The sequence below is a fragment of the Eptatretus burgeri genome, chromosome 4 (genome assembly GCF_056783735.1).
Source record: "Eptatretus burgeri isolate ZD-2024b chromosome 4, Ebu_testis_v1, whole genome shotgun sequence".
NCBI classification, from domain to species: Eukaryota; Metazoa; Chordata; class Myxini; order Myxiniformes; family Myxinidae; genus Eptatretus; species Eptatretus burgeri.
The window spans coordinates 135,816,652-135,828,374 of NC_140964.1; the positions used below are offsets into that span (position 1 = coordinate 135,816,652).

The window sequence follows — 11,723 nt, forward strand, 5'->3', positions numbered from 1 at the left end:
CTCTTCTTCTGCCATTAGTCAGCTGAACCAACAACACACGTGGCTTTACCATTCTGTTCTGGTTAAAACCACCTGGCCTCAATACGTTGTCGACTGACACACCCGTTACTCAAAGTCCATCCGTGATGATCTCCATCACAGTTTTGATCCTCCAGTTGTCCATCACGAGTTGCTGAAACTTTAGACTCCGCAACATTATACAGCACTACATTGTTCTTCTGCCATAGTCAGGATGCTGACCACAGCCGGCTGCGTTCGGGCGTCTTGAGCTTGAAACTGCAACTGACTGTATCTGTTCTCCAATGACAACCTTTGAAGCAAGTTGACTTTGTTGATCATCTGTCAATCTCACTGCATCAGCATCACTTTTTCAAATTCTCTTCTTCCCAGTTTCTATCATGCTCTTGACAGTTTCCTGAAATTCCTGAAGCATCTTTGCAAATTGCTCCATCATCACCTTTTCAACCTTGTGAGATATCTCATCACTGATGGAGTTGACATTCCCATCATCCCTTCTCACTGCTGCTTTCACGGCTTGCATAGCCTTTTTTTTCACAGGGATGGCAGAACCAATGTGCATGGTTTGACTCGATGCCAAAAACGTAACACATGTCCAATGTCATGTCTTGACACTCCACACAGGACCATCGTTCACATGCTTCACACTATCATGTACTCCCTTTCTTTGTCTGTGGGAAATTTCACACTGAAACATGTCCTCTTGATTACTGAACTATTAGCCTGTGATTTATTGTTTAGCCTCACTGAGTTTCCTGCCAATCTTCTTCGCATTATCAGGAGAATTCATGGAGCGTCGTGTTTTTGAGACATCAATCGAAACAACAGCAGGCAGCATGTCGCTTTTAACGGGCACCAACATTTTTGATGGCTTTTACAGAGACATTTCAAACAGTCTGAGCTTTACGAACCCTCTCAGCATCAGCACTCTCCAAAAGTGACGTCCTCTTCAGAGTATCCACGCTCGATCTCCACTCCACAGCAGGCCGAATCAAACCCACGAGCACAACCAGCATGACCCCCCGTTCCTCTCCAACACACGGCAGGCCGAATCAAGCCCACGGGTACAATTAGCACCTGCAGCACGTCCCGCCGATCCCCTCCAGCAAGCAGCAGGACGAATCAAACCCAAGCCAATGCACACGATCAGCACACAGCAGGCCGAATCAAGCCCACTCGATACACATTAATCTTTATAAAGAGCTGCGTGCGATGGGTGGACAAAAAAGTTTGACTCGGTAATTTAGAAAACACGCGAATATGGCAAACGGCAGGAAATTGGGTGTTATCGTATATGTATCATACAAACTCACAAAGAGAAACATATCGCCTTTGTAAAGTAAACCCGTTACCAAATGCTTTCGAAACAAACAGTCGCGAGGATAAAGGAAAAACCTGATAAAACGTCTAAGATACGGGATGAAGCTTTACCACCAAGGCACCCCGAAGAGGCATGGCATGTCCACACACCCCCGGAGAGTCCATGCAGATCCAAATCTACCCATATGTACCACATGCGTTTGCGCTGTATACATACCTTGACCTTTTCGTAACTGTAGGCTCTGTCCGTATCGATATACCGGTGGGATATTTTTAAAAATAAAAATTAGTTATTATTTTTTTTTAATGTAGGCTCCAAAAATACGCAATGGTCCAATACGTATTCATATATGACGTAGATATAGACACACGGCAATTTTTCCAAGTATTCCCACATGGGGCTTGCCCTTTTTTCTAGCGTCTGAACTGCTGCCGAGTTCAAATCTGAAGCTTAAATTTTGTAATTCCTCTTAGTTTAAGAGATTCTCGAGGTTACGACATGGGCGGAAAAGAAATAAATCCACGAACGCTGGCATCTCTGGCCGTTTATAAGCATTGCAATGTACCCAGCGATCCGATAATGAGTGAGGCAAGCGGAAAAAAACAAAACAACTATCGTTAAGAAATCATTGCGGCCTGCACCAAGTTGAGACGTGGTTGAGCAGACCAAAAAAAACATGATGGCTTCAGACCTCAGCGAGGTAACCCAGGAAACGCCTCAAGACCCAGAGAGCGAGGTGGCCGAGCATCGCCTGATGAGGGATATAATTAAATGAGGCCATTTTTGCACAGAAGGGAGAGTTTCCCATTAATCACAATATCGACCGGATTTTCACAGCACGTAACAAGCTCTTTCAAGCACGTATAATTTAAACAAAAACAACAGCATGCATATCTTTATACCGTATTTTAAACAATACAACCGTATTTTGACGGTTGGTTGTGAGCCAGAAAGAGAACGTTGTGCATCTCGTGGGCAGGTAAAAGCATACACGCATGAAGTTCGTCAGTTATATCTTAGTATTGTGTTTACCAATGAAGTTAGAGTACATACATGGGATAAATAGGTATCGCAAGTGTTAATATAAGGTTCTGTTCCTTTTCACCCTCTCTATTTTCCCTCTCCTTTACATCTCACAACACATGCACTCTCAATCCCTTTCATATTTATTTACAGGGTGTTTCAAAGAGTGATGCAACTTTAAATGTTTATTTACAAAGAAACAGAAACCTCAGGAACATGAACCAAACATTCCTTGAAAGCTTACGACATGGTTATTTTCTATCACTGATTGCTATTGCAGTAAGTCACTGCTTGAGTTAGTGAGAGCCCAAGGCCTGAAATTGGCATTTACGCAAAATCCTTGTAATTGACGTTCTTGATGTGTGCCCCTTTGCGGTTCAGACAAGCATTGAGCCCGACTCCAAAGTTCTGTCTAACTTTCCTGTAGGCCTCATGTGGCACTGCCTGGAGGTAATCTGACATCTTCTGCCTCAGATCATCCAGTGTGGCAGGGCATTTGGCATAGACAGAGCCCTTGGCAGCCCCCCAGAACCAGTGGTCCAGAGGGTTCAAGTCTTGGCTATGCGGTGCTCAATCATGAGAGGTACCCAGGGCAACAAGGTGGTTTCTGAAGAGCTGCCACAAGAAAGTGATGGTGTCATCAGCTGTGTATGGGGTCTGCATAAAGCTGGTCATGTTGAGCTGGTTTGGGGGTGACCTTTTGGGATAGATCATTATGGAACTTCTGCAGCACGGCCCGGTAGCGCTCACCGTTGATCGTCACCGTCAAACCAGTAAGACCCGAGGGTTTCCCATCTGGCATTGAAGACGCAGAAGCATGTGACTCAGCGATCTCCTCATGGTTCTGCCCCCCAGAAAATGTTGTTGTGGTTGTTGATTTTACCGTTCAAGTGGAAATGAGCTTCATCAGTGAACGAGATCAGGTTGATCCAGTTTTGGTAGCGCTCCATCCTGTCACTGAGCCAATTGCACATATCAAGTCTCCTCACGTCATCTTGACTGAGTATATGCCTAACATAGATGATGTATGGGAAAAGCTTCAGTTCCTGAGTGAGGATACACCAGACTGATGTTGGTTTGATGCCAAGTTCCCCAGGAGAGCTGGTTGTGGGACTTCTTGGGACTGTCCACTGCAGAATCCCACACGGCGTCGATGTTGGCTTGCCTCTTGTTTAATGATGCTGGCCTGCCACTGTTGCCCTTGTTCTGGTTTTGCACTGTACCCTGAAGCGCAAAATGTTTCACAATATGTTGAAAGACCCACAAATTGTGCCAGAGGTCGTATTCGCGGCAGAACCTCTGGCGGGTGTCTATATATGATTTAGTCTCATACCACAGAACCACCACTTTTGTCTTCTGCTTCACTGTCAATGGCATAGTTGAGCTACGGAGCAAGAAATCCCAGGGAACAAATACCACGATAACACCACCAAACCCTGAAAAGGAAAACGGTATAGGTTAAAAAAAAACAAAGAAATGGCAGGAAGTCAAAGTTGTATCAATCTTTTTGAAACGCTCTGTACATGCCTCGAAACAATGAATGCAAATGTCAAGCTTTAGGAGAGCGGTGGAACCCTCAAGTGACAAAAGGCACATTTCAAAGCTTCTCGAGATTTCTTGAAGCAACCCTCACCCCTAGCTCTTTCCAGGCAAGACTCCACTGCGAAGCGGCCCCCCTATCAAGTGCGGACAGTGAGAGAGAAGTTGCTTCAGAATAGCCAGGATATGGGAGGGGGAAAGAATATAAGGAGACACTCAAGCCATTCAAAGTTTTCTGTTTTTCATCTTTTCCACCTGAGTCCATCAACTGAGATAGAGTTTTGCCCTTCCCCATGCTCTTCTTCTTAGTTTCTCTCTGTCCGTACTTTCCGTGGCTTTGAATGACACACTCACGGACTCAACACACCTTCTCAGCACCATGGTCAGTGCCACACTGCCTGGGAGATGCCGCCTACCCTCACACCAACGGAATGAGAATTCCCAGAGCCATGCAGGTCAACGCTTTGAGCGGACGGACCTTCCACAATTTTCCCACATGACCGGGGCGCTGCCGCAAGAGGGAGAGGGCCTGTGAGGGGGCCGAGCACGAATCGCTGAGCAGTGGGTCGTCACCTCTTCCGAAGTTGCTGAAGGTGCGCAGGGGCACATAAAAGACCCGACACTTGTCTTTTGCACTCTATTTCTTCTCCCCTCTTCCCAAACGATCTGTGTTCTTCATTTGGGTGTCTGTATCCATGTCTAGTTTAGAGGAGAGGAAGTGGGGGGAGGGGGGAGGTAAGTTGAGGCAACCCCCAGCAGATTTTCTTCATTACATGTTTCTCCATCAGAAACGGCTTTTTCCTCACATCAACAAGCAAAGTATGGAACTTGTTATGAATAGATGGCACGAACTTTCAGCTCTCACCATCCTGGAATTTCCAGTACGGGGTTGCTCAACTTACCCACCTCTCCCCTACAAGCGTGAAGTAATTGTTTTGAGGCATCAAAGGTGGGATTGTTAGTGTAGAGGTAATTTGGATGTATATATGCTGTAGCTATTTGGAATTGCTTTGCTTTGCCACCCTTTGAATTGTCCCACCATCGACCCAGATTAATTCTCCCCAACCAACATTCCTTCCATTAATTCCTGCTCTACTGCTCATTGAATGCCTGTTTGTTTGACAAATTGATGAAATTGTTGATGCGTGCCTGTATTTATCCTGTCTGGTTTTTTCTGGGATAGCAGTCCCTGGCCAAGTGATCTGAGTCCAGAATTGTAGTGGGAGCCGACAGAGAGACAGAGAGAGACAGAGAGAGACAGAGAGAGAGAGAGAGAGAGAGAGAGAGAGAGAGAGAGAGAGAGAGAGAGAGAGAGAGAGAGAGAGAGAGAGAGAGAGAGAGAGAGAGAGAGAGAGAGAGAAGACACAGAGGTGATAGAGGAGAGAGACAGGGACAACACACACACACACACACACACACACACAAACACACAAACACACACACACACACACACACACACACACACACACACACACACACACACACACACACACACACACACACACACACCATTGGCTCGCTCAGCCAATTAAGTAACCACCACGTAGTTGCCAGCACGATTCCCCATCTGCATCATTCAATGAATCTCACAGGTGCGGTAAACCAACACCGGGCACAAAGACTGGCCAGAGGTGAGTGTTGTCAACGGTGTCTGTGGTCGTTTTATAGACACACTCGGTTTGGAGTTATCTGCCCACGCAGCCAACACAATCTTTTTAGATGTACATTATCTTCTTCTTTTGGTTGCTTTCACAAAAAAAAGGGAACCATTTTTGTTTTTTTTAAAGAAGTATTGCTTTTTCTTTTTATTCAAAACAGCAACTAACAAACTTAATTGGAATGTGTGCACAAATGTAATAATACAGCTTTTATAATTATTTTTTATTTTAAAAGGTTTATCAAATGATTTTGGGAGGCGTATTGGGGAGGGGTGGGGGGAGGGAGAGAAGGAAGGTGGGTGGGGAAATCAACAACAAAAAAACCAAATAAGACATCCTTTAAAAGTGAAAATGGATTTATCCACTGGAAATCGATGAGCAATGTTTCCCGTCAGTGGCTCACAATTCCAAGCGTGTCGGAATAAAAGGAAGGAAGCGCTCATGCCCGATAAGTCCGACTCTGCAGCTAATTCCTACAAGTGGGAAACGTACTGTTATCAAGCTTCAGTTAATAAAATTAATTGGATATTTCGTCCACCAAAACAGGTCCACCATTTTGGATCAAAAAGAATCATTGCTTCTGAATTTTTTTTTTAATCCAAATTATCGTGGTGGATTTTATTTGGTTAGCTCGAGTTCTGATCACAAATTGACAGATGCAAGAACATACATACCGCATTCATAAAATATCATCAGCCTCACGGTATTCGTATTCACTGTTTTACTTCCCATCTCTAGAAAAATACAAAACAAAATTGGTAAAATTATACTCTTTGATCGATGTTAAAAGGTCTTTAGAACTTGACGCTGAACAATATAACGACATGCAAACAGCAACGAAAAGTATCGAAATAAATTTGGAACTTAATGGCTTATATAGCTTTGAAAGAAAATGTGGAGCTGATTCCAGCACCATTGCTCCTGGAAGTGAGACGTTAACACAACAATACCTCTTTTGGATCTAATCAACTGGATGGTTAGCACACGTCATATCACGTTTAACCCATGTGTCTGTCGGTCATGGAAAACAAGCAATTAACATCCTATTTCCACAAGTTAAAAAAGCTCCAAATCGATGAGATTCTCCTGCCATCGTGGCCTTGCAATACACAAGCACAAACGGATGATCGTGCCTGCATTTCTGCCCAAGTATCGATCTGTGCAAGTGCAAGGATGTGCGAGAGAGTATAGACAGCATATAAGATTTTCAGCATCAGGATGATACAGCTGAAACTGCTCGAGCAAGGGGGAGGAGGAGAAATTGCTGGATTGTGACGATGATACGCGTCTGTAGAAAAAAAATGTTCCGTGATCCTAAGACCCTTGTTTTGGGCAAACGAGTGAGATATGGAGCTTCAGCAGTTATGGCTGCCCATCCTGCACCAAAAGGGAATCCAAATGTGTAATACAGCAATAGCAACTGCGTAAGGCCACAGCGGAAAGAGGACACCCTTGGCACCGACTGTTTATGGGGCAAGTACCCCCAACGTTTGTTGCAAGTTTGCCGACAGAACCCCCCCCCCACCCCCATGGCTTACACTACGTATCATGGCACAGTGGTACTGGTTCTGCTTCTCCGTTTGGCAAAGTCGAGGATAGTCGCCTCTAATGCCACTCGCAGCTTGCGGTCATTGCTGTAGAGGAGCAGGCAGGATGAAAAAGTCCAAAAGTACTATTCCAAAGAAAGTCCTGCCACAAATGATGTCCCATCTAACAAACAGGACTTGTGCTGGAGCAGCTCTGTCAGTGTTACCTCTGCCGATGAGCCTGAAGGAGGGAAAATATATCCTGGGCTTTGCTCAACTCCTCAAACAGCGGGAGGAGATCGAGTAGTTCAGCATCGGACATGTCGTCAAACCAAGAAACCACCGGCACCTTTGGTTGGGGGAAAAAGTGAGGAAGGGGGTGGGGGGGGGTAATAAAGGGGCTTTTGGATCACCGGAATGTCTTACCTTTAAAATAGGAACAATATAGCACATACGAGCCAGTTTTTTGGGGTACAAAGTGTTTCAATGCTCCACATATTTAATACCTCAATGATGGATGTTTCCCAATACCCTCTCATGTATTAAACACAACTGTCATATATTGAGGGGAAGGATTAGAAAACAGCTTTTAAGATTCTATTTACTCGATAAAGCGTCCTTCTCAAAAAATGTATCCAAGTGTTGACATCAAGTTCGGAGATTGTGTTCGGAGACACACCATCAAAATAAAAACCAATTACTGCACCGCAGTCCCAAGAAAGAAGCCAGATATAACAACACACACACACACACACACACACACACACACACACACACACACACACACACACACACACACACACACACACACACACACACACACACACACACACACACACACACACACACACACACACACACACACACACAACGTACTGGTAAGTACTTACAAAAGTTGTTTTATTTAAAGTAAAAACTAACTTATTTGACTGATTTTCCCATCTGCCCGGATCATCAGCTGGGCACTGTTTTTCATCGAGGTTTCCATCCTTTCAGCCCAGAACCTCTCCAAACAGCGGATCCACAACCCCGGTCGTAGGTCCACATCAGTAGATTACTCAACATCAATGGACCCCCAACCTCAAAGTTGTGTCCAGACAGTCAACAGAGCAATGCCATATCCTCATTCAAACTTATTCAATTATTCCTTTTGATTAAAGTTTTAATACATTTGAATTACTTTAAACACACCAGTTTATATGATACTATATTAACGATAAACACTTTACCTTGTAGACATGTACATTACACAGCACCTCCATCGAACCATAGACTCGAACTGTCATTCAAATATTCAAACAGTCATGAATAACCGATTTTAACATGCTGCACTGCATATCCTAACAACCACCAACAAATTATTTTAATGCTTATTTATAATGTATTTTATAAATAATATTTATTTATTTTAATAATCTGGGGTTTATTCATTTATTTATTTATTTTTAAATCTAAATACCTCCATTTTTTAATACATATATATATATATATATATATATATATATATATATATATATATATATATATATATATATATATATATATATATATATATATATATATATATATATATATATATACATAAATAAATAAAATCAATAATATCAACTGAAGAATTTACCTCAATAAAATAATTAATTCATTGTTATTATGCCATCAAATGCAATGCAATATGAACTTGTTTACATGAAAACCAACCAAACTTAAATAAAAGGTAATGATGGAATCTGAAGACATTCTCACAACACCTGATCGAAAAATCAGCCACATATCCTCTGTTTAACATGATGGAAAAAAAAAACATTCTCGGCACGTTCCATAAAATCATCCTTGACTGAACAAATTCTTGGAAATCTCAATAGATGAGATGAAAAGACATTGTATCCCATATTAATTGGTACATTGCCACATGGAAAGGTGTACAAAACTACCAGGAAACTGAAATCATCAATTTTATGAGATACACTTGTACTAAAACCAGTCTGTCAAACTCTAACCAACACATCCAGATATGCAGCAACTGTATAATCAATGCTCTCCTGTTTACAATCAGGTTATCTGGATAAATCTTGTGAAGCTGTTCATCAAAAAAATTGGAGTTAACCATACAAATATCATCCGTTTAACGACATGTATGAGATAATATTTCAGCTAATCCTAATTTTTTCTCCTTCATCAGTTTCTGCATGAATGAAAATTCACAGAAAATAAGAACAATATCTGCTCGTAGGGGGCTGCAATATGAATGAAAATTCACAGAAAATAAGAAAAATGTCTGCTAGTGGGGGGTTGCAATTGCCACCTGTGGGAATACCCTTAACCTGTTGAAACATTCTCCCACAAAACGACACAAAAGTATTAAATAAAACAAAATTAACAACATTCTTAAACTTCTGCTAATAAAAACAATGAAAACTTGAGTATTTCTTTTTCGAAAAGAATGCTCTATCAAACCTGACACATAAAAACTTTTTAAAAGAGTTAAAAAGCTTGTCAATCACTTTGAAGAGTGAATTTGTCACTTCATACGAAATCTAAATTTGTTTATAAAGTTGAAAATTTTTAAACTTCAATTGACTTGGTAATGAGGCATCTTATCCTATCTCGGAACTCGAAAGAAGAATTAAGGCTCCAGAAAGTGTTAACACCAGAATTATTCTCAATTGCTGAAAAATATTTCCTGAACTGTTCCTAAACAACTTGTAAGCCTTAGTTAACTATAACCGATAACTGTTTGCTGGAACACTGCCTGGCACCCGCTATAAACCTATACGTGTACGGGTTCTTATGAAGCTTAGGAATCCACAGAAGCCAAGGAATACAGAGATTTACCTTCTTTTAATTTTTTTGTATACATTGGCGAGGCTTGTATGAGAGCTTACAGACAACGCACAGCAAGGGGTGCATGAGACAAGATTGTACTGCAACATCGCAAACAAATTGTTCGACTTTTCATAAAAGCACCAAAATTGGTACATATATTGACGATTGTATTCTGAACAATTCTGGATATGGAGCCACTCGAGATTTTGCCCTGGTCATCTTTGGCGGCCATTTTGGAAAATGGCCGCCATTCTACTTTAACAAGATGGGATATCTGTCATTGTTATTCTCTTTGTAGGTTTCTCAGAGGTGATAAATACTCCATGTGATGTGCATTTACAAAGAAAAACAATATAAATGTCATTTGTGTTGATTTATTATATTTCCAACCATTGTATTGGGGAAAAATGGTCATTTTTATGGGAAAATCCATTTTCGCACACAGCATCAGTGACAGGTTCAGAAGTATTTTGTTGTGGTGGTGGTAGTGGTGTAAGTGGTGTTGTCGGAACAGACAGAAGACCAAAAGCACCCAAAGGAAAGGACGCATCTGTGAAGAATGATATGGCCTTATATGCAAGGCTCTACATAGGCTGCCAGAACCACGATGGGAACCTGGACGAGTTCTTCCGTCATGAAAATCAAGCATGCCCTCCCGCGTTATCTGATGCAGGTAAGCTACACCTGGGTAGCAAAAGCGACTTGCTGGTTGCCTTGAAGGCATTGCTGAAGCTCAGTCTGATGCACCTGCTGTCACTTCTGTTGTCCTTGACAGTGCCGTCATCGTGCAGATGTTGAAGCCTGGCACTGCCAAGACATTTGTAGAATATGCCCACGAAGTCTTCATCCCATACGTCTCGACCTCGTTTGGGATAGCTACAAAGATGGCTCCTTGAAGATGGTGACAAGGGAGAAACGAGGAAAAGGGGTGCGACGGCGCATGGTGAGCACCACAGCCATACCAAGAAACTGGCAGAGTTTCCTACGTGTCGACGCAAACAAGGTGGAGCTCTCCACCTTCCTGTCCGATGTGCTGGTGCAGTCCTTCCATGACGAGGCAAAGGAGCTGGTAGTCACTGATGGTGGAGCAGTCATCTGCCTTCCAAGGCAGGAAGATGAAAGCTCTCTGGCTCCATGCGGTCAAGAAAAGGCGGACACTCGCATCATGCTACATGTGGCCCATCCTGCAGAACATGACCACCGTCGGATTCAAGTTCGAACCGTAGACACCGACGTTGTCGTCTTGGCGGTGATGGTAGCCCAGGCACTACCATGCGTAGATGAACTCTGGATTGCCTTTGGGACGTGCAAGAACTACCGCTACATCCCTGCACATGAAATAGCTGCCTCCCTCAGTCCACAGAAGGCAAGTGCCCTCCCTGTCTTCCACGCCATGACCGGATGTGACACGGTATCAGCATTCCTGGGGCATGGGAAGAAATCTGCCTGGGCCATATGGAACTCGTTTCCAGAACTGACAGATTCCCTTGTGACCCTGACCACCACGCCAGTCAACATCCAGGATGACACAATGCACTGCATTGAAAGGTTTGTGGTGCTCCTCTATGACCGCACCAGTCCATATACGCTCGTCAACGAGGCCAGAAAGAAACTCTTCGCCAAGAGGAACTCCATCCAGTGCATCCCACCTACCTACGATGCTTTGGAACAGCATGTGAAGAGATCAGTCTTCCAGGGTGGCTATGTATGGGGGCAGGTCTCAGTCCCTCAACCCGTGCTTCCATCACCAACAAGCTGGGGCTGGCGGCAAATAGAGGATGGATCCTACGAACCGCTCTGGACCACACTCCCTGA

The 11,723-nt window shown here is 43.2% G+C and overlaps 1 protein-coding gene across 16 annotated transcripts in view; it reads right to left on the reverse strand.

Moving 5' to 3' along the window:
- The window catches only part of LOC147029186 (protein FAM200C-like), a 297,542-nt gene that overhangs the window by 204,617 nt on the left and 81,202 nt on the right, over nucleotides 1-11,723 (reverse strand). For all 16 annotated transcript variants that reach the window (XR_015056816.1, XM_085876335.1, XM_085876338.1 and 13 more), the window contains one exon: nucleotides 7,313-7,434. Coding sequence is in view for 15 of the 16 variants with exons in the window: in XM_085876335.1 (XP_085732461.1) it covers nucleotides 7,313-7,434 (122 nt within the window). In the remaining variant the exon portion in view is untranslated. The remainder of the gene's footprint in view (nucleotides 1-7,312; nucleotides 7,435-11,723) is intronic.